At 43.0% G+C, this 23,343-nt stretch overlaps 1 protein-coding gene and 1 non-coding gene across 3 annotated transcripts in view; both read right to left on the reverse strand.

Moving 5' to 3' along the window:
• The window catches only part of rpf2 (ribosome production factor 2 homolog), a 35,605-nt gene that overhangs the window by 12,060 nt on the left and 202 nt on the right, over positions 1-23,343 (reverse strand). Inside the window, exons 1-8 of one of the 2 annotated variants that reach the window (XM_063072965.1) lie at positions 21,505-21,633; positions 12,032-12,164; positions 10,680-10,717; positions 8,921-8,960; positions 7,725-7,806; positions 6,297-6,373; positions 6,115-6,214; positions 3,295-3,397 (exon numbers count right to left, since the gene is read on the reverse strand). In XM_063072965.1, coding sequence (XP_062929035.1) covers positions 3,295-3,397; positions 6,115-6,214; positions 6,297-6,373; positions 7,725-7,806; positions 8,921-8,960; positions 10,680-10,717; positions 12,032-12,164; positions 21,505-21,527 — 596 coding nt within the window. In that variant the 5' untranslated portion in view covers positions 21,528-21,633. Of the gene's footprint in view, positions 1-3,294; positions 3,398-6,114; positions 6,215-6,296; positions 6,374-7,724; positions 7,807-8,920; positions 8,961-10,679; positions 10,718-12,031; positions 12,165-21,504; positions 21,634-23,343 lie in introns of those variants that run through there. The other variant, XM_063072958.1, reaches the window with a different exon arrangement.
• Positions 22,646-22,719, reverse strand: trnai-aau (transfer RNA isoleucine (anticodon AAU)). The gene has a single exon. It is a non-coding gene; the product is annotated as a tRNA-Ile (tRNA).

Genomic DNA, 23,343 nt, shown 5'->3' on the forward strand with positions numbered 1-23,343 from the left:
TGATGATGGTGTTGGTAGAGGCAGAGACATTAGAGGCATTTAAGAAACACTTAGATAGACATGTGGATGATAGAAAACTGGAAGGCTATGTAGGAGGGAAGGGTTAAACTGAGCTTGTTGTTGTTGTTATTGTTGAGTACCGTCAAGTCGTTGTCGACTCATGGTGACCCTCTGGATAGTGTAGTTGTCCGTAAGGTTTCCATGGTAAGATACGAAAGTAGAATGCCAGGCCTTTCTTCCCCACAGATACTGCTGCTGTCTAGGTTGGTACCCGGCCAGACTTGAACTCGGGACCATCTGCCTCGAAGTCCAGTGCTGATGCCTCTACACCTCCAGCTGGCCCAAATCAGTTAAAATTGGAGTAGGTTAAAAGGTTGGAATATCATTGTGGGAAGAAAGGCCTGTGCTGTTCTATGTTTTAACTCCCCCAGATTCTTCCCACCAGACACCTACACCAGGGGTATTTACAGTAGCCAATCAGCCAACCAGCCAGCTAGCCTGCCCCAGGGATGTCAGAGGATTTACCATTACAAGGTTATGGTAACTGCCATTACAAAGAAGGTATGGCAGCACTTCTACTTTCTTAGAAGTATGCGCAGGTTTGGCATGTCATCTAAAACTTTGATAAACTTTTACAGATGTATGGTGAAGTGTATGCTGACTGGTTGCATCTCAGCCAGGTATGGGAACACCGAATCCACTGAATGGAAAAGCCCACAAAAAGTAGTGGATACAGCCCAGTCCATCACAGGTAAAGCCCTCCCCACCGTCGAGCACAATTGAAAGGAGTGCTGTTGCCAGAAAGCAGCATTCATTATCAAGGACCCCCTCCATCCCGTCCATGCTCTCTTCTCACTGCTGCCATCAGGGAGGAGGCACAGGAGCCTTAAGCCCCACATCACCGGGTTCTGGAACAATTATTACTCCTCAACCATCTGTCTCTTAAAACAGAAAGAGCCAGGTGGTTGAAGAGTAATAACTGTTCCTGAGTGAGCGATAACTTCTCTCGCCCCAACATAAAATAACTTGACGTCCAAAGGACTCACTTCTAAGGACTCTACAACTCGTGTCCTCAATATCTATTGCTTGCTTGCTTATTTATTTATTTATTTATTATATTTTTGTATTTGCACAGTTTGTTGGCTTTTGCACACTGGTTGTTTGTCTCTGTCATGTGTGTTTTCATTGATTCTACTGTGTTTCTTTGTATGTACTGTGAACACCTGCAAGAAAATGAATCTCAAGGTAGAGTTTGAGTACAGAGAGGAAATTAAGAACCTGGTGGCATGGTGCGAAGACAATAACCTATCCCTCAACGACAGCAAAACGAAGGAATTGGTTGTTGACTTCAGAAGGAGTAGCGGACCGCACGACCCCATCTACATCGGTGGTGCGCAGGTGGAACAGGTCAAAAGCTTTAAGTTCCTCGGGGTCGATATCACAAATGACCTGACTTGGCCCAACCAAGCAGAGTCCACTGCCAAGAAGGCCCACCAGCGCTTTTACTTCCTGAGAAAGCTAAAATAATTTGGCCTGTCCCCTAAAACCCTCACTAATTTTTATAGATGCACTGTAGAAAGCATTCTTCTAGGGTGCATCACAACCTGGTATGGAAGTTGTCCTGTCCAAGACCGGAAGAAGCTGCAGAAGATCATGAACACAGCCCAGCACATCACACAAACCAATCTTCCGTCCTTGGACTCACTTTACACCGTACACTGTCGGAGCAGTACTGCCAGGATAATCAGGGACATGACCCACCCAGCCAACACATTTTTCATCCCTCTTCCCTCCGGGAGAAGGCTCAGGAGCTTGAAAACTCGTACGGCCAGATTTGGGAACAGCTTCTTTCCAACTGTGATAAGACTGCTGAACGGATCCTGACCCGTATCTGGGCCATACCCTCCAAATATCCGGACCTGCCTCTCGGTTTTTCAGCACTATATGTTTTCCCTTTTCTATTTTCTATTTATGATTTATAATTTAAATTTTTATTATATTTACTATCATTTTGTACTCCAGGGAGCGCAAAGCGCAGAATCAAATATCGCTGTGATGATTGTACGCTCTACTATCAATTGTTTGGCGACAGTAAGTATATGGTGAGATATATGTACTTAGCAGTTAAGGTGTTCGTCTAGTGATTTGAAGGTCACTATTTCGAGCCTTGGCTGAGGCAGCGTGTATGTCCTTGAGCAAGGCACTTAATCACACATTGCACTGCAATGACACCGGTGTCAAGCTGTATGGGTCCTAATGCCCTTCCCTTGGACAACATTGGTGGCGTGGAGAGGGGAGATTTGCAGCATGGGCAGCTGCTGGTCTTCCATACAACCATGCCCAGGCCTGCACCCTGGAAACCTTCCAAGGCGCAAATCCATGGTCTCATAAGACTAACGGATGCCTATATATACAAACGTATATATATGTGTGTGTGTGTGTACTTAGATAACAAATTAACTCTGAACTTTGAATCTTGAGCAAAGTAATTTTTCCTCATTGTTAACCTGTGACCTACCCATTCTCCTGAGACTGTCTCTACATTCTGGGTCAAATTCTGCGAGCTCATAGATGCATGGAGAGTTGGATGCACTGATGAGTTAATGCAGAGTCAACCCAAATACCAGATTCACCCCCCACCCACTCTACAAAATAGCTGCTGTCCACTGATCCAAACAGGGTTCAATAGATTTTGCTCTAAAGTTGGAATAAAGTGACATTTGGACAAAGCTGCACAGAACACAAAGAAGAAAGGTTTATTTTGTTAGTAGAATGAATTCAAGGCTTTGCCTTTAAACTTATGAATTCTTCTATGACATGGGAGGGAGAGGTGGTATTCTTAAAATAATGTATATCTGTCGATCTCTTGAAGCAAATATCCATGGCAATCATGAGTGACATAGTGAGCAACAAAGGGAAAATTGTGATCCCATCATAAAATCATTTCTGATGTATGGTTGTTTATCTAAAATGGTAACTATTTTCTCTCTCCACAGGTACTGCCTGACCAGATGAACATTTGCAGTATTCTCTGTTATGAAATCAGATGATAGGGAATGTTGCATTTAAATGCATGTTAACTGTGGTTATCTTCACCAGTGACTGTTGCCCACTTACAATCTAGTTGTGGAACATTAACACTGAAGTGCCTAAATCTGATTAGGACACTCCTGAAGGATGGAAACCAGCCCAAAATCCAGGTATAAATACACCTTATACTGAGCAACGAAACACCAGCGATCAGATCATTTTTTATATATAAATAAGAACAGAAACATTTAGAATAATACTCACTTATAGCTTCGCATGAAGATCTTTCCTGCAAAAGCTGTGAAATGCAGAACAACTTCCAGGCCACCTAAACGAACGCTTGGCACCGCGGGTCCTCGAAAGAAATCTATGAAGTGCGTTGAAGGTATTAACAGATTTCAACAAACTTTTAAGAACAGAAACAACAGCAGCTCAACTCTAATATGTTAAAACTTACCAGGTTTAGAAGCAACATATAATACTGACTGTGACTCTCAATGGCACAGGCTTAAAAGGGGCAGATTTAATCAGGTGCATCTTGGAGGGTTTCTTGAAACAATATAAAGACAGTCCCACTAGGGACAGTGTTATACTTGACCTCATGTTGAGGAATGAGCTTAGCCAGGTGATCTGAAGTTTCAGTCTGACAGTATTTTGGGAAGAATGATTATAGCTCTGCAAGCTTTAAGACATATACGGATAAGATTAAGGATACAAATAGTCACAGGAAATGACAGATCAGAAACCTTATTCTGAGGTAAGGAAATTACTGGAGAACATTCTTAGGGATATGATGTACTCACATTTGGAAAAGCATGGACTTATTAAGTACAGTCAGCATGTACTATCTCACAAATTTCATTGAGCTTTTTTGAGGAGGTGACAAAGATAATTGAGAGTAGGACAGTGGACTTTAGTGAACTGTTTGACAAGGTCCCTCATGAAAGGGTGTTCCCAGAAGATTAAGTCACTTGGAATTCACAATGAGTTAGTAAATTGGATTAAATTAGTTTGGCACTGAAGAGAGAACGTAGTGGTGGAGAGGTGTTTTTTTCTGACTGGAAGTTGAAGGCCAGTGGTGTTCCATAAAGATCAGTGCTGGACCCTCAGCTCTTTGTAAACTACATTAATGATTTGGATGAAAATGTACAGTAGGTGGTCTGATTAATAAGACTGCAGATGACAGGAAAATTGGTGGAGTTGTGAATGGTGAGGAAAGTTTCCAAAGGATACAGCAGGATATAGATCAGTAGGAAGTTTGGATGAAGAAATTGAAAAGGGTTTAATTCAAGAAAGTGTGAGGTGATGGATTTTGGGAGGTTAAATACAACAAAGTATGCAGTAAACAGCAGGACCCTTGGGAGCATTGATACAGGGACTTTGGGTGAAAGTGGCAACACAAAGGGATAAAGTAGTGAAGGAAACATACATCATGCTTCATCAGATGGAGCACTTAGCACAAGAGTTCACAAGTTATGCTGTAGCTGCAAGTAACGGTGGTTGGGTTGTATTTGGTGTATTGTATACAATCTAGTTTACATGCTACAGGAGGGATGTGGGGGTTTTGGACAGGGTGCAGAAGTTGTTCACTCGAATGTTGCCCTGTGTTAGCAGACGAGAAGTTGGACAAATGATGATGTTTTCTCTAGAGAATTGGAAGTTGAAGGCAACCTAATCAAAGTATATAAAATTACGTATGTTAGGCAGCTTTTTTTTCCAGGGTGGAATTGTCAAAAACAGGAGGGCATAGTTTTAAGGTAAGAGGATGAATATTTAAAAGGTGATCTGTGAGATAATTTTTCTATTATTACACAGGGAGTGGATGGTGACTGTTAATGAAAGTTGTAGAAGCAGATACCATGGCAACATTTAAGAGGCATTTCAAGAGACATATGAAAAGGCAGGGAATAGAGTGCTAGAAACTATATACAGGCAGATGGAATTAGTTTAGGTCGGTTGACAGGCGGGGCCAGTTCCTGTGCCGTACTGTTCTACATTCTATGTCACAGAAACAAATCTAAAAGGTTACTAGGAAATCAGCAACCTGTGCTATTGAAATGCTATTCTGTGGCCTAAAAACATATGCACCACCAAAGCTATCACTAAATATATTCAAAGATTCTTTAACTTTCTCTAAAGTCACTCCGTTCCCCACAATGTTTGACTGCATGCAACTTATCAGCCACACAAGGTGCCTCAACACGCATATCACTTCATTGTTTCATTCCTCAACAGACTCCCAAAATATGCTCAAAGTCTGCTTATTATCTTTGAGTACTTAAGTGCCTGCCTGTCCATTTTTTTCTGAAAGAAGCACATAATAAGCAAACCATAGCATTATGACTGAACCAAGTGCTCAAGCACCAGAATAAAGAGATCACCTTTTACATACAAGTAATAGGATATTCTGAAAGTCAACTCACTTGTATATTCAAAAAAGATCTTCCATGCAAAAGCAGTGAACTGCGTAAACGTTTCCAGGCAATGTTTTTTGTACCATGATGTGTGTTTAAGTATCTGCTCACCTGATTCCTTTCATACACAAAGAATTTCATTTCTAAGTTGACCCACCAATGTAACAAGTTACAAACATGAAGAGTAATCCTTTATATGTCCGCTCAATTCAGGCAGATGGGGCTCAACAGCCATGGTTGGCAACTCATCTAGAAGGAAAACTCTGGTCTCAAACCTCCACTGCCATGTGGCTATGCCCACTCACAGGGAAGGCTTTGGGGTTCCAAAGGAAAAATCTGGAGCTGGTGTCCCTAAGGCAGTCCTATATTGAGTTCAATGATGACTGGCAACTCCTGCAATGTTGCTGGTGCCAAACTCATCACTCTTTGCTGTTCCTTTGGGTTCATCAGATGCATGGAGAGGGGGAGCTTGCTACATGGCCAACAGCTTGCTCTCCATTGCCCAGGCTTTTGTATCTAGATAGCTAGGATGCAACATCTGTGGCTGAACCTGACCAACGGAGGCCTTTCTCACTCTCTCTATATGATGAGAAGTAGTATTAACATCATCCATATTTACATGCAACATCAAACTGCCCTGGTCTATCACAGCAATTTAATTCTTACTTACCAATAAGGAGGTTCTTCAGTCTTTTATGATCATTATCCAATTCAAATGAATCTCCTGCAAACACTAACATGGGTTTGGAACCTTCTGCTGACTTGCTATTCTGCAAAAGAAAAAGTTTCTTTAAATGTATTTCTGCTTTATTAGTTCCATTCCAGGTTCAGAAAGCTTGAAGAATATCCTACCTTAAAATCATGCAAACCACGAAACTTTTCAATTCCAAGCTCAATCATATCTAAAACGTGGTAATCAAACATACGGCCTGCAAACAGGGAACAATAAATTGCCATTAGAATTGTATAAACATACTATAACTTATCTCAAATATTTAATAGAATTATCCTGAAAACCAAACAACTGACATCAGGTACAATGTTATGGAAGCACTTCACTGCACTGATCAAGATAATAGTGTAAAAACACACTTGGATTAGTGTTACTGTGGTCAGATTTTTAAAAATGTATCCTTTCTCTTTTGTGAGGAAAATTGAAGATAATCCTCTCTTTACAACAGCACATCTGATAGGAAAGGAACACAAATTACAGTGCAAATTATGCCAATTATTGACTGCTGGATCAGTCTCTGAGAAATCAAAATTTGAGGAAAGGTGCTAGTAAGTAAGAAAGCAACAAATAGGCCCATGAAAAGCTAAAAGCAATGTCACCTACAAAATACATACGTACCTTCACAAAAGATTCTGATTTATGTCTGATATTCAAACACTTAAGAGTCAGTGGTAACACATTACCCATTTTCTTGCTACTTATCTTAATTTTTCCCTTGCTCACAGGGTGACAATTTTTCCACATACTGTGCTTCTTGCTTGTTTTTTGGTGAATATTTAGACCTCCTCTTGTTACTTTTGATCTACTTTTAATCTCCTTGAGGCTCGTTCTTTGCAATCTAAATGATGCTTCATTAGCCCATCCATGTGAAACAGCATTACTCTTCCTCAAATTATCTACCTCTGCTCCTATTTCTTATACTTCCAACAATTCTGCTAAGCACATTGCTTGTCATTTAGTTCCAACATATAGCCAGAGGAATAAAGTGGACAACACCATCCCTAAAATCATAATGCTAAACCTACTCCCACACTGTCTAACCACCCTGTACCATCCTTTGAGAGTAAATAATTATGGGCCAAGGATTCATCCTTGAGGACTCCAGCAGTTAGGTGCTTCCATTCTCAAAAAGATCCACTTAAACCATGTTAACTATTCCCCCAATACTGTGAGCTCTTTATCTTGTGCCACCTTTAATGTGGCGGCTTACTGAATCTTTCAGAAATCTAAATACAGTGTATCTACAGGTTCTACAATGCCAACTGCCCATTATAGCCTGGAAAAGTTCTAATGAATTTGTGAAGCTTGGATTCCTAGTCATGAGACTATTTCAATTCAGTTTGATTACATTAACACTTTCTAAATGGCTCACTGTTTGTTCCTCGATTATAGACTCTAGAACAGGGATTCCCAACGTTTTTTATGCCATGGACCAATGCCATTAAGCAAAAGGTACGTGGAGACCAGGTTGGAAACCCCTGCTCTAGAATTTTACCAACATATCAAAATATGTCTTCAAGGTTTGTAAAACATTTCTGTGATCTTACCTATTATCAAATTGTGTGGTCGTTTCTTATTGTGAGAACCAAAGATAAACAAAGAACAATCAGACTTCTTTGAGAAAAATTCCTGTTAATACAAAGAGAAGACAACCATTACAAACTTCACCTCAAAATAAAACAATAATCCTTGTGATGGTTCTCACCAAATCTATTTTAGGAAAGAAGCCTTTCATTAAAAAATTAAGTATCTCTTGGCAGTAGAACTTCTTGCTTTATTTAACAAACCTCTAACATTCTGGCAAACATTTAGCCAGTTGGCAATCAGCATACTTCAACTACCCTTCTTTTCGGAAGTTGTGAAGTAAATGTTCTATCAACTAAAGCGAATGGAATAATCTTCCGATGGATCTGTCATTATAATAGAATATATAATTATGCGAGAAAAAAAATCTCAGGTCAGTGACTGGTGTAAATCCACGCTGAAATCTGCCAAGTTATATCTGGGATGAATTTTATCTGCATCTCTACGTTACAATTGCCTCGTGGTGGTCAGCTCCCAAAGGTGCAACTACATTCAGCTCTAATTAAAAACACGAGGAAATCTGCAGATGCTATAAATCCAAAGCAACACACACAAAACGCTGGAGGAACTCGGGAGGCCAGCAGCATCTATGGAAAAGAGTAAACACTTGATGTTTCAGGCCAAGACTCTTCATCAGGACAGAAAGCCATTCCCCATTCCTGTTTTGCTCTCTTATCTTATCTCCCATCACCTCCCTCTGGTGCTCCTCCCCCTTCCCTTTCTTTTCTGTCCTCTACTATCAGATTCCCACTTCTCCAGCCCATTATCTCTTTCACCAATCAACTTCCCAGTTCTTTACTTCACCCCACCCTCTCCCAGATTCACCTATCAGCTGCCATCTTGAGCTTCTTCCTCCCCTCCCCTCACTTCTTACCCTAACTTATCTCCTTCCTTTCTAGTCCTGATGAAGGGTCTTTGCCCAAAATGTTGACTGTTTACTCTTTTCCATAGATGCTGCCTGGCTTGCTGAGTTCCTCCAGAATTTTTAGTGTGCTGCTTCAGCTCAAATTACTTCATTCTTGTGACTTCATGATGATTTTAGTGAAATAAAATGCAAAATGCCAATCAAAATACTATTCAATCAAGATAAATGTTTATAAGAACAAAACCATACAGAGGACACTAAAGTATGAAATAGCGCAGTAACATGCTTACTCACCAATGACGTCTGATCTTCAAATGGCCGAGTAACATTTTTTCTTGTTAAAAATAAGAGATTACATTTTTATTAAAAATAAGATTTCAAATAAGTATTTTTCACATTTTCGTTAGTGGCTGCAGTAAAATTGCTAAATTATAGCATGCCAAAACTGCACTTATATAGTTATGATGCATTTCAATATCAAAGTTTCTTACAACATTTGAAGTACACTATTGTCTGTGTAAATAGAGCAATGCATCAACACAGTCCTGAAAAAAATGATGACTTTCTATTTCTTGTTGATGCTGGTTGATGGAGAAATGCCAACCAAAGTAGTTTCCATGAATGATCAGATGGGACTTCTAATATATTATCTATGAAGATAAAGCCTAGTGATGGTCCAACAGGTAGTCTAAGTCCCTAAGCTTCTAACCCTAATATAATGGAGTCCTTTATCTCTTTAGAATGAAGTGGAAATGTGAATATGTAATCCATCAGTGATGAAATCTGCTAAAGGTAGATTGTTCCTTGTTTTTGTCACAATTATAAACTTCCTAAAGCTCAACCCAGGTGCAACTCCAACACTGACAATTTTTAATGAGAATACACTATTTTGGTTCTCTTCCACAAATTCTATTAGAATCAACATAGAATAGATCTGCATCAGAAGGCTCAACTTTGCATTATAGATTACAGAAAACAGCTTCAGATCTCACACCCCATCCACTGGCAGTCCTGAGTCCAGCTTTTATGCACCTCTGTTCCTTCAAGGAAAAGCAAGAATGTAATGTTGAGGATTCATAAGGTATTGTAAAGACCATATCTGGAGTATTCAGAGGAGGATTAAGCCTTATATTGAAGGAAGGATGCTCTAGTGCTGGAAAGGGTCCAGAGGAGCTTTATGAGAATGATCCTGGGGATGAAAAGGTTAAAGTACAAGGAGCATTTGATGGTTCTGAGCCATTACTTTAATTAGGAAGGATGAATGGGAAATTGCATTGAAACCAACCAAATATCGAAAGGCCTGGATAGAACGGACTTGGGAAAGGATGCTTCCAGTAATGGGAGAGTCTAGGACCAGAAGGCACAGCCTCTAAATAAAAGGACATCTCTTTAGAACGTAGATGAGGAGGAATTTTTTTCACTGGGGTTAGTGAATCTGTACAACTCATTGTCACAGGCAACTGTGGAGGCCAAGTCAATACGTGTATTTAAAGTGGAGGTTGATAGGTTCTTGAGTAGTGAGGATTTCAAGGGTTATGGAGGGATGACAGCAAGATGCAGTTAAATGGGAATAATAAATCAGCCACGATTGAATGGCATTGCACATTTGATGGATAGAATGGACTGGTTTTCCTCCCATGTCTTACGGTTCCCCACCGTCAATTCTGAACAAAACTGCTATACCTCCTAGTTCCTTCTTTCCAAAGTGATTTATTCAACTCATGTCTGGGATCCACCATCCCCCTCCCAATTCCCTGCTAACTTTGCCATCCCAGTCTTGCCTTGGCTCTTTTCAAAACAACTCAAGATTTTAATAATGAAGGGACTGTAAAAACAGTACTCTAAATTGCAAGTATTAGCTACCCAAAGTAAACTCAATCAATTGACCTAGAAGAACATCAGAATTAAAGCACAACTCAATAAACAGTTTGAAACTCACTCAGGAAAAACTCAGATCTTGAAAGCTAATTTCTACGTTTCTGTTACATAGCCAATATGTACTGAACAGCAGCAATCTTGAGATGACAGTGCTTGTATAAAACAAAATACTTACTTCTTATATAGAACAGCATTTGGCTTCTTTAAACAATACTGCAAAAAAAATGAGCAAGAAGATTCATATTAGTACATGTGAATCTTGAGTTCAATTTAAAACATCAACCTCACTCTTTATTCAGTTTAATCAAAGATGGTAACTATTGCTTTAGGTCTAGCAACAAGACGCAAATCAAACTGATGAGTTGGAAGAGATAAAGGTTGAAGAACGCAAACAACAGGAATTCTGCAGATGCTGGAAATTCAAGCAACACACATCAAAGTTGCTGGTGAACGCAGCAGGCCAGGAAGCATCTCTAGGAAGAGGTACAGTCGACGTTTCAGGCCGAGACTCTTCATCAGGACTAACCTGACGAAGGGTCTCGGCCTGAAACGTCGACTGTACCTCTTCCTAGAGATGCTGCCTGGCCTGCTGCGTTCACCAGCAAAGGTTGAAGAACTTTTAGTTGCACATTTTGAAAATCTTTTAAAATGGTGCCAAATAGTTCCAGTTTCAAATGTAATGTTTAATTCATTTGCAGCTTCTCTGGCAATAACCTCCACTACAAGAAAGAATCTACCAAGCTACTCTTGATACTTGATGGCATTAATCTGGGTTCACCATTGACTACAGCAGGGATTCCCAACACGAGGTCCATGGACCCTTTGCTTCATGGCATGGGTCCATGGCATGAAAAAGGTTGGGAATCCTCAGACTAGAGACACAGCCGTACCAGCCCTATTTATGCCATTAACACAAGAGCAGATTAGACACTGGGTATCCTGCATTGAATGATTCACGGCCTGGCATTCCACAAGGCAAAGTTGGGAATGCAATCAAATTCTCTCCACTTGCCTGGAACACTGTAGATCTAACAACACACAGGAAAACCAACACCATCCAAAACAAAACAGATCCCGAACGGTTACTGAAGCACTAAACCTACATTATGATTTATCCACAAAACAAACTTGTTACTTGCCAAGCCTAACTGACATCATCTCCCAAACTCATGATCTCTACCACCGTGGAAAGCCAGTGCCTACTGGCTCTCATCCAAGCCACTGATGATCCTGATTTAGAAATAAGTCACCACTCACTCATCATTACTACATCTCAATTCTGGACCTCCCTACCTTATCCCAAAAGAAGTACTGCAGCAGTTCGGGACAATGTCTTACCCCCTCATCCCAAAGGCATTTCGAAATGGGCAAAAATGAACCAAAACACCAAATTTTATAATGTAAAATGGAAATGAATATTTTAGTTCTTAAAATAAATTAAAGCAATTTTGTCACCTTGGTAAAGTCAGAGAATAATTATAGATAATAACTTAGATATACACAAAGGCTATTCCACTATGTACTCACAATATCTTTCAAAGCCTGAGTCACAGTTTCACTGGTATTTCCTCCTTTTATAAGCATGGCATTCTTGTTATTCTCAACGATTTTGGGATCTCTCTTCTCAAGAAACCTCTTCGCCCGTTTGGTCTTGGGCTTTCTTCAGTTGAGAAACATTAAGGAAACAATAAATTATTACATTTAATTGCATTGACTTGTCAGAAATAACAAATGGATTACAGTTCTTCCACGATTTTAAAAGTCTGCTTTCTTGCCTTCTGCATCTTGTGCCACATCCTCATTCACTTATGTAGCATAGAGTCTTACAGCAACCATCCTGACCCAGTTAGTCCCAATTTCCTGCATTCGGCCCACATTCCTCTAAGCCCTGCCACTTCTTGTACCTTTCCAAGTGCTCCTTAAATGTCAATATTGTACCTACCTAAACCACCTCTTCTGACAGATCGTTCCATTTGCTAATCACCATGGCATATAAAGGTTACCCTTCAATTTCCCTTTGAATCATTCCTTTCTCATCATTAACCTATGCCCCCTAGTTTTGTTCTCCCCTATTCAGCAGAAAAGACTGTTACAATGCATTTTATATATACTTCCCATAATTTTAATCATTTCTACAAGGTCACCCCTCATTCTCCTACATTTGAAGGAATAAAGACAACCTCTCCCTTTAATTCAGTCCCCCTAGTCCTGGCAATCTCACAATTCTTTCCGGCACTTTTTCCAGTTTAACCAAATCTTTTCTATAACAGAATGACAACAACTGTACATAGTGCTCCAAATGCAACCTCACCAACTTTTACAACTACAACATAACGTCCCAACTCCTAAAATCAATGCCCTGATTGAGGCCAGCTTGCTAAATGTCATTTTTACTACATAGTGTACCTGTGATGGCTGCTGTCAATGAATTATGCACTTGCACACCGAAGTCCTTCTGTTCCATTACACTCCAAAGTGCCCAACCATTCATGGTCTAAGTCCTACGCTGGTTTGACTTACCAAAATCCATCATCTCACACTTATTTTTATGGAAATCCATTTGCCACTTCTCAGCCCACTTCCCCACTGATCACTGATTAAGATCCCCATGTAGTCTATGATAACCTTCCTCACTATCAAACACACCTCCTAATTTAATTTCCTCTGCAAACTTTGTCAAATGGTGTGAGAACAACCACCTGACTCTCAGTGTGGACAAGAGATGACTATGGACTTCAGGAAGGCACAGGTCAATGACTCTCCATTGCACATTAATTCTTTGCTGTGCATTTATCAGGTGATCTAACCTGGACCTAGAATAACTCCTCATTAGACAAGAGGGCACAGCAGCGTCTGCACTTTCTGAGGAGATTGAGGTGTGTAAGGCTCTCCACCCTCATTCTAAGAACTTTCCACAGGAGCACCATGGAGTGTCCTGCCTGGCTATGTCATTGTGTGGTACAGAAGCTGCAAGGCACTGGACCACAGGATCCTACAGACGATAGTAAAAACCACCAAGAGTATCACCAGGGTCTTGTTCCCCCTATTTGTGACATTTACCAGGAGCGTTGTATACAAAGCATTGTTGAGGATCCCTTGGATCTCTCTGACCCACTACTGTCAGGAAGGAGGTACAGAAACATCAGGACTAGGGCTGCGAGACTGGTTAACAACTTCTTCCCTCAGGCTGTGAGACTAATGAATACCCTGCCACCACTCAGGTCTCATCAACAGAACAGCGAGCTGCTTGCTATTTATTGGACTGTTTACTGTTTACCTGTGCTGCGCACTTCAAATTATATTTTGTTAACTTGTTTATGGTAATATTTTGTTTTCTGTGTTGTGTGTGGTATCAATCCGGTAAGATGGCAGTGCGGTCGTACGTAGTGGTCTCTCAGGAGCCAATCAAAGGTGTTTTTGTTCTTGTTTTTTTCAAAAATGTATTTTTTACAATTGTGACACGATGCTGGATATTAAGAACTTCAAATACTGCAGACCTACCCCACCAGCGAGTTGTTCGTTCATTGGCAGAGGCACTGGACTTGGTGCGGACTATGTTACTGTCTGCTGCAGGAAGGCATTGGAGTTGGTGCGTGAAGGTGGTGTGCAGTGCAAGAGTGAGCGATTGTCTTGGGCATTGCTCTTAAGATCACAAGACCCTGTTAGACATAGGGAATGCAATTTGCTGCAAGTCCGTTTCCCTTGTTTATTGGCGAGAAACACGGTAGAGGGGAGATGTGTGGCCTCGGTTGAGCAAGGACTAGGCCTCAAGCTGCAGGCTTGCCTGTTGCAGCAGCCTCGGAGAGAAGAAGCCAGAGGCGGAGCAGCACTGCACCCACGCTGGGTTGGGGGCTAGCCCCTCCTATCGGTACTGCCATCCGATGCTCGATCGGTGGAATAACAAGATGGATTGTGTGCACGAGTGCGTATGTTTGTCTGCGGACTGCTGAGAACTGCATGTTCTTGCTGATAACACACAAGCACAGCAGTTTACAGGACATATTACTCAGGGGCTTGGGCAATATTTTGTTTTGCGTGACTGTATGTTTACTATCTTATATGTGCCTTGTGCAGTGTATGACTGTTGATACCGTGTTTTGCACTTGGCCCCAGAAGGATGCTGCTTTGTTTGGCTGTACTCATCGGTATTCTTGTATGATAATTGAACTTAAACTTGAACCATATGTTTTGTTGGTGCACCGTGTTCTGGAGGAGCAAAAGAGTCCCAATACTGACCCCTGTGGTGGCAGGCCACTTCGTGTCAGGAAACAGCCTTCAACAACCAGCACCGTCCACTTTCTACCTCTGAGCCAATTTTGAATTCAGATTGGATTCCAGTTGGGATTGGTAAATACACCTCCTCCACAATCTCCATCAGCACAGGCAACCACAAGGCTGTGTGCTTAGCTCCCTGCTCTACTCACTTTATACTTATAACTGTGAGACTAAGCACAGTTCCAATGCCAATTTTAAATTTGCTGATGACACCACTGCTGTTGGCCAAATCAGAGAGACATTGATAGGATGCAGAAGTGGGCTGAGAAGTGGCAGATGGAGTTCAACCCTGAGAAGTGTGAGGTGGTACACTTTGGAAGGACAAACCCCAAGGCAGAGTACAAAGTAAATGGCAGGATACTTGGTAGCGTGGAGGAGCAGAGGGATCTGGGGGTACATGTCCACAGATCCCTGAAAGTTGCCTCACAGGTGGATAGGGAGTTAAGAAAGCTTATGGGGTGTTAGCTTTCATAAGTCGAGGGATAGAGTTTAAGAGTCGCGATGTAATGATGCAGCTCTATAAAAGTCTGGTTAGGCCACACTTGGAGTACTGTGTCCAGTTCTGGTCGCCTCACTATAGGAAGAATGTGGAAGCATTGGAAAGGGTACAGAGGAGATTTACCAGGACGCTGCCTGGTTTAGAGAGTATGCATTATGATCAGAGATTAAGGGAGATAGGGGTTTACTCTTTGGAGAGGAGGAGGATGAGAGGAGACATGATAGAGGTATACAAGATATTAAGAGGAATAGATAAGAGTGGATAGCCAATGCCTCTTCCCCAGGGCACCACTGCTCAATACAAGAGGACATGGCTTTAAGGTAAGGGGTGGGAAGTTCAAGGGGGATATTAGAGGAAGGTTTTTTACTCAGAGAGTGGTTGGTGCGTGGAATGCACTGCCTGAGTCAGTGGTGGAGGCAGATACACTAGTAAAGTTTAAGAGACTACTAGACAGGTATAGAAACATAGAAACATAGAAACATAGAAAATAGGTGCAGGAGTAGGCCATTCGGCCCTTCGAGCCTGCACCGCCATTTATTATGATCATGGCTGATCATCCAACTCAGAACCCAGCCTTCCCTCCATACCCCCTGACCCCTGTAGCCACAAGGGCCATATCTAACTTCCTTTTAAACATAGCTAATGAACTGGCCTCAACAGTTTGCTGTGGCAGAGAATTCCACAGATTCACCACTCTCTGTGTGAAGAAGTTTTTCCTAATCTCGGTCCTAAAAGGCTTCCCCCTATCCTCAAACTGTGACCCCTCGTTCTGGACCTCCCCAACATCGGGAACAATCTTCCCGCATCTAGCCTGTCCAATCCCTTTAGGATCTTATATGTTTCAATCAGATCCCCCCTCAATCTTCTAAATTCCAACGAGTACAAGCCCAGTTCATCCAGTCTTTCTTCATATGAAAGACCTGCCATCCCAGGAATCAATCTGGTGAACCTTCTTTGTACTCCCTCTATGGCAAAGATGTCTTTCCTCAGATTAGGGGACCAAAACTGCACACAATACTCCAGGTGTGGTCTCACCAAGGCCTCGTACAACTGCAGTAGTACCTCCCTGCTCCTGTACTCGAATCCTCTCGCTATAAATGCCAGCATACCGTTCGCCTTTTTCACCGCCTGCTGTACCTGCATGCCCACTTTCAATGACTGGTGTATAATGACACCCAGGTCTCGTTGCACCTCCCCTTTTCCTAATCGGCCACCATTCAGATAATAATCTGTTTTCCTATTTTTGCCATCAAAGTGGATAACTTCACATTTATCCACATTAAATTGCATCTGCCATGAGTTTGCCCACTCACCCAACCTATCCAAGTCACCCTGCATCCTCTTAGCATCCTCCTCACTGCTAACACTGCCACCCAGCTTCGTGTCATCCACAAACTTGGAGATGCTGCATTTAATTCCCTCATCCAAGTCATTAATATATATTGTAAACAACTGGGGTCCCAGCACTGAGCCTTGCGGTACCCCACTAGTCACCGCCTGCCATTCTGAAAAGGTCCCGTTTATTCCCACTCTTTGCTTCCTGTCTGCTAACCAATTCTCCACCCACACCAATACCTTACCCCCAATACCGTGTGCTTTAAGTTTGCACACTAATCTCCTGTGTGGGACCTTGTCAAAAGCCTTTTGAAAATCCAAATATACCACATCCACTGGTTCTCCCCTATCCACTCTACTAGTTACATCCTCAAAAAATTCTATGAGATTCATCAGACATGATTTTCCTTTCACAAATCCATGCTGACTTTGTCCAATCATTTCACCGCTTTCCAAATGTGCTGTTATCACATCCTTGATAACTGACTCCAGCAGTTTCCCCACCACCGACGTTAGGCTAACCGGCCTATAATTCCCCGGTTTCTCTCTCCCTCCTTTTTTAAAAAGTGGGGTTACATTAGCCAAAAAGTGGGGTTACATTATATGGAGGAATCTAAGTTGGTTATATAGGAGGCAGGGTTTGAGGGTCAGCACAACATTGTGGGCCGAAGGGCCTGTACTGTGCTGTGCTGTACTATTCTATGTTCTATGCAGTGATGAATCAGAATATAGGAGGGAGATTAAAAATTTGGCTGAGTGGTGCCACAACAACAGTCTCTCATTGTCAGTAAACCAAGGAATTGATTATCGAGAAGGAAACTGAAGGTTCACGAGCCATTCTCATAGGGGACCAGAGGTGGAGAGGGTCAGCAACGTTAAATTCTTCGGTGTTATCATTTCACAGGATCTGTCCTGGGCACAGTGCCATTACAAAGAAAACACTGTAGCACCTCTACGTCCTTAGAAGGTTATGGAGATCCAGCATAACACCTAAAACTTTGACAAACTTCTTTATATTGGCAGTGGAGATTATATAAACAGGTTGCATCACGACCTGGCATGGAAACACCAATTGAATTGACTTCATTTCTTACATCCTTCACATACATGAGGGAGTAAAAATCTTTACATCTCCATCTAAATGTGTAATCACAGTAATTTATAATAAATAGAACAGTCAATGTAATATAGAATACACTCAAATCAGTGTGAGTTCATCAGTCTGATGGCCTGGTGGAAGAAACTGTCCCGGAGCCTATTGGTCCTGGCTTTTATGCTGCAGTACCGTTTCCCGGGTGGTAGCGGCTGGAATAGATCGTGGTTGGGATGGTTTGGGTCCCCATCAGGCTCTTGAACCAAAAGAGGTAAGTTCAATCAACTTCACTTGCCCCATCATTGAACTGTTCCCACAACCTATTTCAAGGACTCTTCTCATGTTCTCGATATTTATTGCTATCTTATCTATTTATTTAGTATTTGCAGTTTGTTGACTTGCACATTGGTGCTTTGTCCATCCTGTTAGTTGCACTTTCATTGATTCCATTGTGTTTCTTGGATTTACTATGTATGCCCACAACAAAATGAGAGGGTTGTACATGGTGACATATAGATAGATAGATAGATAGATAGATAGACTTTATTGATCCCGAGGGAAATTGTGTTTCGTTACAGCTGCACCAAGAATAGAGCATAAATATAGCAATACAAAAACCACAAACAATCAAACAATATGTATTTTGTTAATAAATTTATTCTGAACTTTGATATCAGGCCAACCAGCCTATAGCTCCCTGGCTTGTCCTTTTTAAACAACAGAACAACATTAGCCACTTTCCAGTCTTCAAGAACAATGAAACAAATATCTCCATAAGGGCCTCCACAGACACAGTTTTCTCTTTAACCTCCCAAAAGTCCGAGGTCGCACACTGTCCGGACCTGGGGATTTATCCACCCTCATAAGCTGTAAGGCTGCAAATACCTCTTCCTGGTAATAATGAGTGTCTTCCAAAACATAAGACCATAAGACATTGGAGCAGAATTAGGCCATCTGGCCCATCGAGTCTGCTCCACCATTCAATCACGGCTGATCCTTTTTTTTACTCCTCAACCCCAGTTCCCAGCCTTCTTCCCGTAACCTTTGATGCCATGTCCAATTAGGAACCTACCAATCTCTGCCTTAACTACACCCAACAACCTGGCCTCCACAGCTGCACATGGCAACAAATTCCACAAATTCACCACCCTCTGGCTACAGAAATGTCTCCGCATCTCTGTTTTGAAAGGGCGGCCCTCTATCCTGAGGCTGTGCCCTCTTGTCCTAGACTCTCCCACCATGGAAAACATGCTTTCCACATCTACTCTGTCTCGGCCTTTCAATGTTCGAAAGGTGTCAATGAGATCCCCCCTCATCCTTCTGAGTTCCAGTGAGCACAGACCTACAGCCATCAAACATTCCTCATATGATAACCTTTTTATTCCTGGAATCATCCTTGTGAACCTCCTCTGGACCCTCTCCACTAGGATTTCCTTACGCGTGTCTATATACACTTGTGTTGTCCTCAGTGATCACAACCATGCCTGGTTTTCTATTATCAAATCATTTGCAAATAAAATATTTGTTTCCCTGATCCAAAATCACTGCATTCTGCTATTGTTTTACCTTGTATTCCCTCAATATGTGACGTAATGATTTCATCCATATGAAGTTAGAAAGACAAGCTTTCACTGTACATTGAAACATACAACAAACCCATTCCAATGCCATTGAAAGAGATAGCCAATAGCTGGGATATAACCACCAATCCATACATTTCGCAACTGATCACAGATAGCCAACCTTAGAAACATTCCTTTATTCCCACTCTTCACTTTGCTAATGAATTTTCAATCAATGTCTATTACCCATGATCCTCGTTCTCTAACTTCGTTGAATGTAACCTAGCCTTCCAAAAAATTTCAAATACTCCATTAATTCTCTCATTACCTCTCCTAGTCACATCCGCAGAGCAGACAGATTTGTGTTGCCAGTTGCCTCTCATGCACAGTAAGAGTTGTGGGGCATTATCCAATGATGAGAACAGGAAGGCATTACTGTGGCTGAAAGAGACCCTGTCCCTGGTGCCAGGTCAGGGATGTCTTAAAAAGAGTATAGAATATTTTGATAGGGGAGGGAATAGCCAGAGATCATGATACAAATTGGTATTAATGACATAGGTAGAAAGAGGCGCCTTGTAAGGCATGAAAATGCCCGATGCAGGCCTCTCATGGTTTGAGTCAACATTCCCTCCCCTAGAAAGAGGGATAAAGTCCTGCAAAGTGATTTGGGACAAAATATCAAACAGTAACAGCTCCAGTGACATAATCTCAGGACCGCAATCTCTGCCACATGTGAGTGAAGGTAGAAATCATAGGAGAGACAAACAAATGAATAATGGCTAGAGAGCTGGTATAGAAGTGAGGGCTTCAGATGCTCAGAAAGTTGGGATAGCCCCTGATGTAGGTAGACCCTGCACAAGGGGAACATTGCACCTACTGCTGAAGCGGGCCTTCCACGTATCCTTGCTAGGAGGTGTGGTAGGATGGTTGAAACTAAATTGGCAAGAGCAGGAAGCATAGTGGCTATGCAGAAAGTGGGGAGAGCAGAGACAGGTTAGGAAGCATGGGTGGGCTGTAAGATGAAAGTGAATCCCGACATTCCATAATTACACCAGGAACAGGATGAGGCTCCAAAGGGATAATATAATCAATGTGTGCAGCAAGGAAATGTGGACAAGGTCCTAAATGAACACTTCTCATTTGTATTCACCAAGGAGGTCGTGAAAGACAGTGTATTCAGGGAGGAATCTGTGGAAAATCAGGAGTGGAGCATGAAGGAAGGGGAGATGCTGTTGGTCGTGGGAAGAAGAGTTGATAAAGCCTAATGTGATCTATCCCAGTTCTGCCAGTCGGAGGAGGATGGCAGTGGAAAGAGGTTAGTTGAGTCCATTATCAAGAAAGCAAAGAGGCTTAAGGCCTCCGATGGGTATGGAAGGGCCGAGGAATGGACCCCCTCCATAGTGAAAAATAAGATAATTCAGGCCAGGGAAATGAGGGTTGTTGCAGTGATTAAGATCATCTGAAGTGTTGCAGATACATATAGTTAGGGACTGAACCAGACCTCCAATCCAAAACAAAGTTGAGACAGGCAGACACAAGTTCAGTAGGGCAGGAGTAGGCAGAAACAATGGGCCTACAGGAGCAGTTAAGTTTATGGATTTTCAATCAGAGGTAGCAACAGGCAGTAAGGGGGAGGGAAACTAAGATGGGAGGCTGTAGGTGGGAGATATCCAGAGTGATGAGGTCGGTGATGGTGCAGAAGGCAATGGCTGATGCTTTCACTGCATTCCCGGTTCAGGGGTAAAGGGCGCAGATTAAAGGGAAATATGACAGGAAAATATTCTCAAGAGATCTAAAAGGAGAATATTTTTTCACACCGAGAATAGCTGATACCGGGAACTCACTGTCAGAGAAGGGAGCTGGGGGCCGAGACAATCACGATGTTCAAGAGACATTTAGGTAACAAGCTAAATAAGCAAAGCACAGGAGAGTAGGAACTTCACACGTGAAGACGGAATTAAAGCAGAGGGGACAAACGGTCGGCGTGGGCATGCTAGGCCGAAGAACCCGTTTTCGCGCCGTGCAAGGTGAAGTCCTCAGATGAACTCAGAGTCCCGGAATATCGGAGGAGGATGACCCCGCACCCTGCCCACCAGCTACCGAGGCCACGCTGAGGCGGCTCGGACACAAGCGGCAGGAAGAAGGGCGCGTCTCCCACCGGGGAGCGGGGGGGAGGGGAGCGGCCGGCGGCACCGAAATGAGCGCGCGACGGCCACGGCAGGGAAAAGACACTCACGTGACCCCATCTGTCTGCGTCATAGCGGAGCACCGTTAACGACCCGCCGACACGTGCAACCGGCAAAGGTACACTCGTCCGGAGAACACACGTCACTTCCTACCCACGTCACTCGCGGGCACCAGCGTCCTCTGTTGGCTGTAATCCTGCCAAGCCTCAGAATCACAAAAGGCTCGTTTGGTCGCCTACTTGGTTAAGAAGCACAGCGAGGTAAAGGTGAATGCAGAGCTCAGAGTCAGCACCTTGTATACAGACTGCTTAGTTTCTGCCCGTTACAGTACGCCCATGGCGTCTAGGGCAGCAGTAAAGGCTCCCCAGCTCTGGCGGTTCTCGGGGCTTCCTTCATCGTGTCAATAGTCGTTTCACTACTATCAGTCATGCATTCCTGGTGGAGACTCAGGAAATACCGCTGCACTCTGATGTAGAATGATTCTTCAGTACTGTTTTCATAACAATTTAGTTTCACCAGGGAGGGTTGCTAGCCCTGAGCTAAACCCCCAAAACCTGGTGAAAACTGGCCTGTTTTGGCATGGATGTCCTGATCAAAAGTCAAAGCAGAAAGCCCTGACTCCAGTCAGCCAGAACTATCTAAGTCATTGAGGTATCTGAACCTCCAAACCACAAGGTTACCGTCCTCTTAGAGGTGGATAAGGACGGTTAGAACAAAACTGTGGCAGACCAGTCACACAATGGGTGGGGGGAGAGACCTATCAAGAACGTTCACTCATTTGGCACTTTTTGATGAGGCCACAAATTAAATTTGACATTCGCTTTCTGAGGCAGCCAGAGAATGGGAGAAAATGGTCGCCTGTCTGACTAGAGGTGTATGACTAGTGGTGTGCCACAGGGAAAGGTGCTGAGGCTAATGTTGTTTGTCACCTCAATCAACAATTTGTGTGACAATGTGGTAATCTGCATCAGGATATTTGCAAATGACAACAAGATTGGAGGCGGAGTAGATGGCGAGGAAGCCTATCAAAGCTTACACCGGAATTTGATCCAGCTGGAAAAATGGGCTGAAAAATGGCAGGGTACTGCATTGCACACGAAAGGATAGTGGACGTACAAAGGCATTCACAAACCCTTTCCTACAGTCAGTACCCCGCTTGCGTGAGATCAACTGCCACCTAAAGGGAACGCGTGGACAGTATGGGGATCGAACCCACAACCTTGGCGTTATTAGCACCACGCTCTGACCAACTGAGCTAATCGTCCTCGTGTCATATTGGCAGGGGGCATTGGGAGCAAGGGTGGACCCAAATGCAAGACACATCTTGTGAGGTTACTTAGATTTAGTTTATTGTTTGATATCAGGAGAGCTAGGCAGGAGCAGGAGTAGCGAACTGGACTAGGACTGGGGACTACAACCAGGCTGGGACATAGCGTACAGGACATAGGGCCAGGACTCATGACCCTCCACGGGGCAACGGCAAGACGGCCTGACTTACCCCACGGATGCGAGGACAAGACACGACAAGACATGACCCCCCATGGAGCAACGGCAAGACGGCCTAACTTACCCCATGGAGGCGAGGACAAGACAAGACAAGACCAACATGAATGAACACCAGACAGTACCCGTCTAGCTCTGGCGATGGAACTAGACCGAAGTGCAGGCGGGGGCTGCAGACGAGGGCTAGAGGCGAGAGGGGCAGAAAAGGGATTCAGACAAGGGGGTAGGATGGGAATTACTGACCGCCAGGGCCAGGACTTGACTCAGAACTGGGAAGCCGCCAGGACCAGGACTTCACATAGAACTTGAATGCTGCCGGAGCCAGGACTTGACTTGGAGCCTCGGGTAGTGGTGAGCTCTCGACCTGGCCCGGGAACAGTAGACAG

This window comes from Mobula hypostoma, chromosome 2 (genome assembly GCF_963921235.1).
Source record: "Mobula hypostoma chromosome 2, sMobHyp1.1, whole genome shotgun sequence".
Taxonomy (NCBI): domain Eukaryota; kingdom Metazoa; phylum Chordata; class Chondrichthyes; order Myliobatiformes; family Myliobatidae; genus Mobula; species Mobula hypostoma.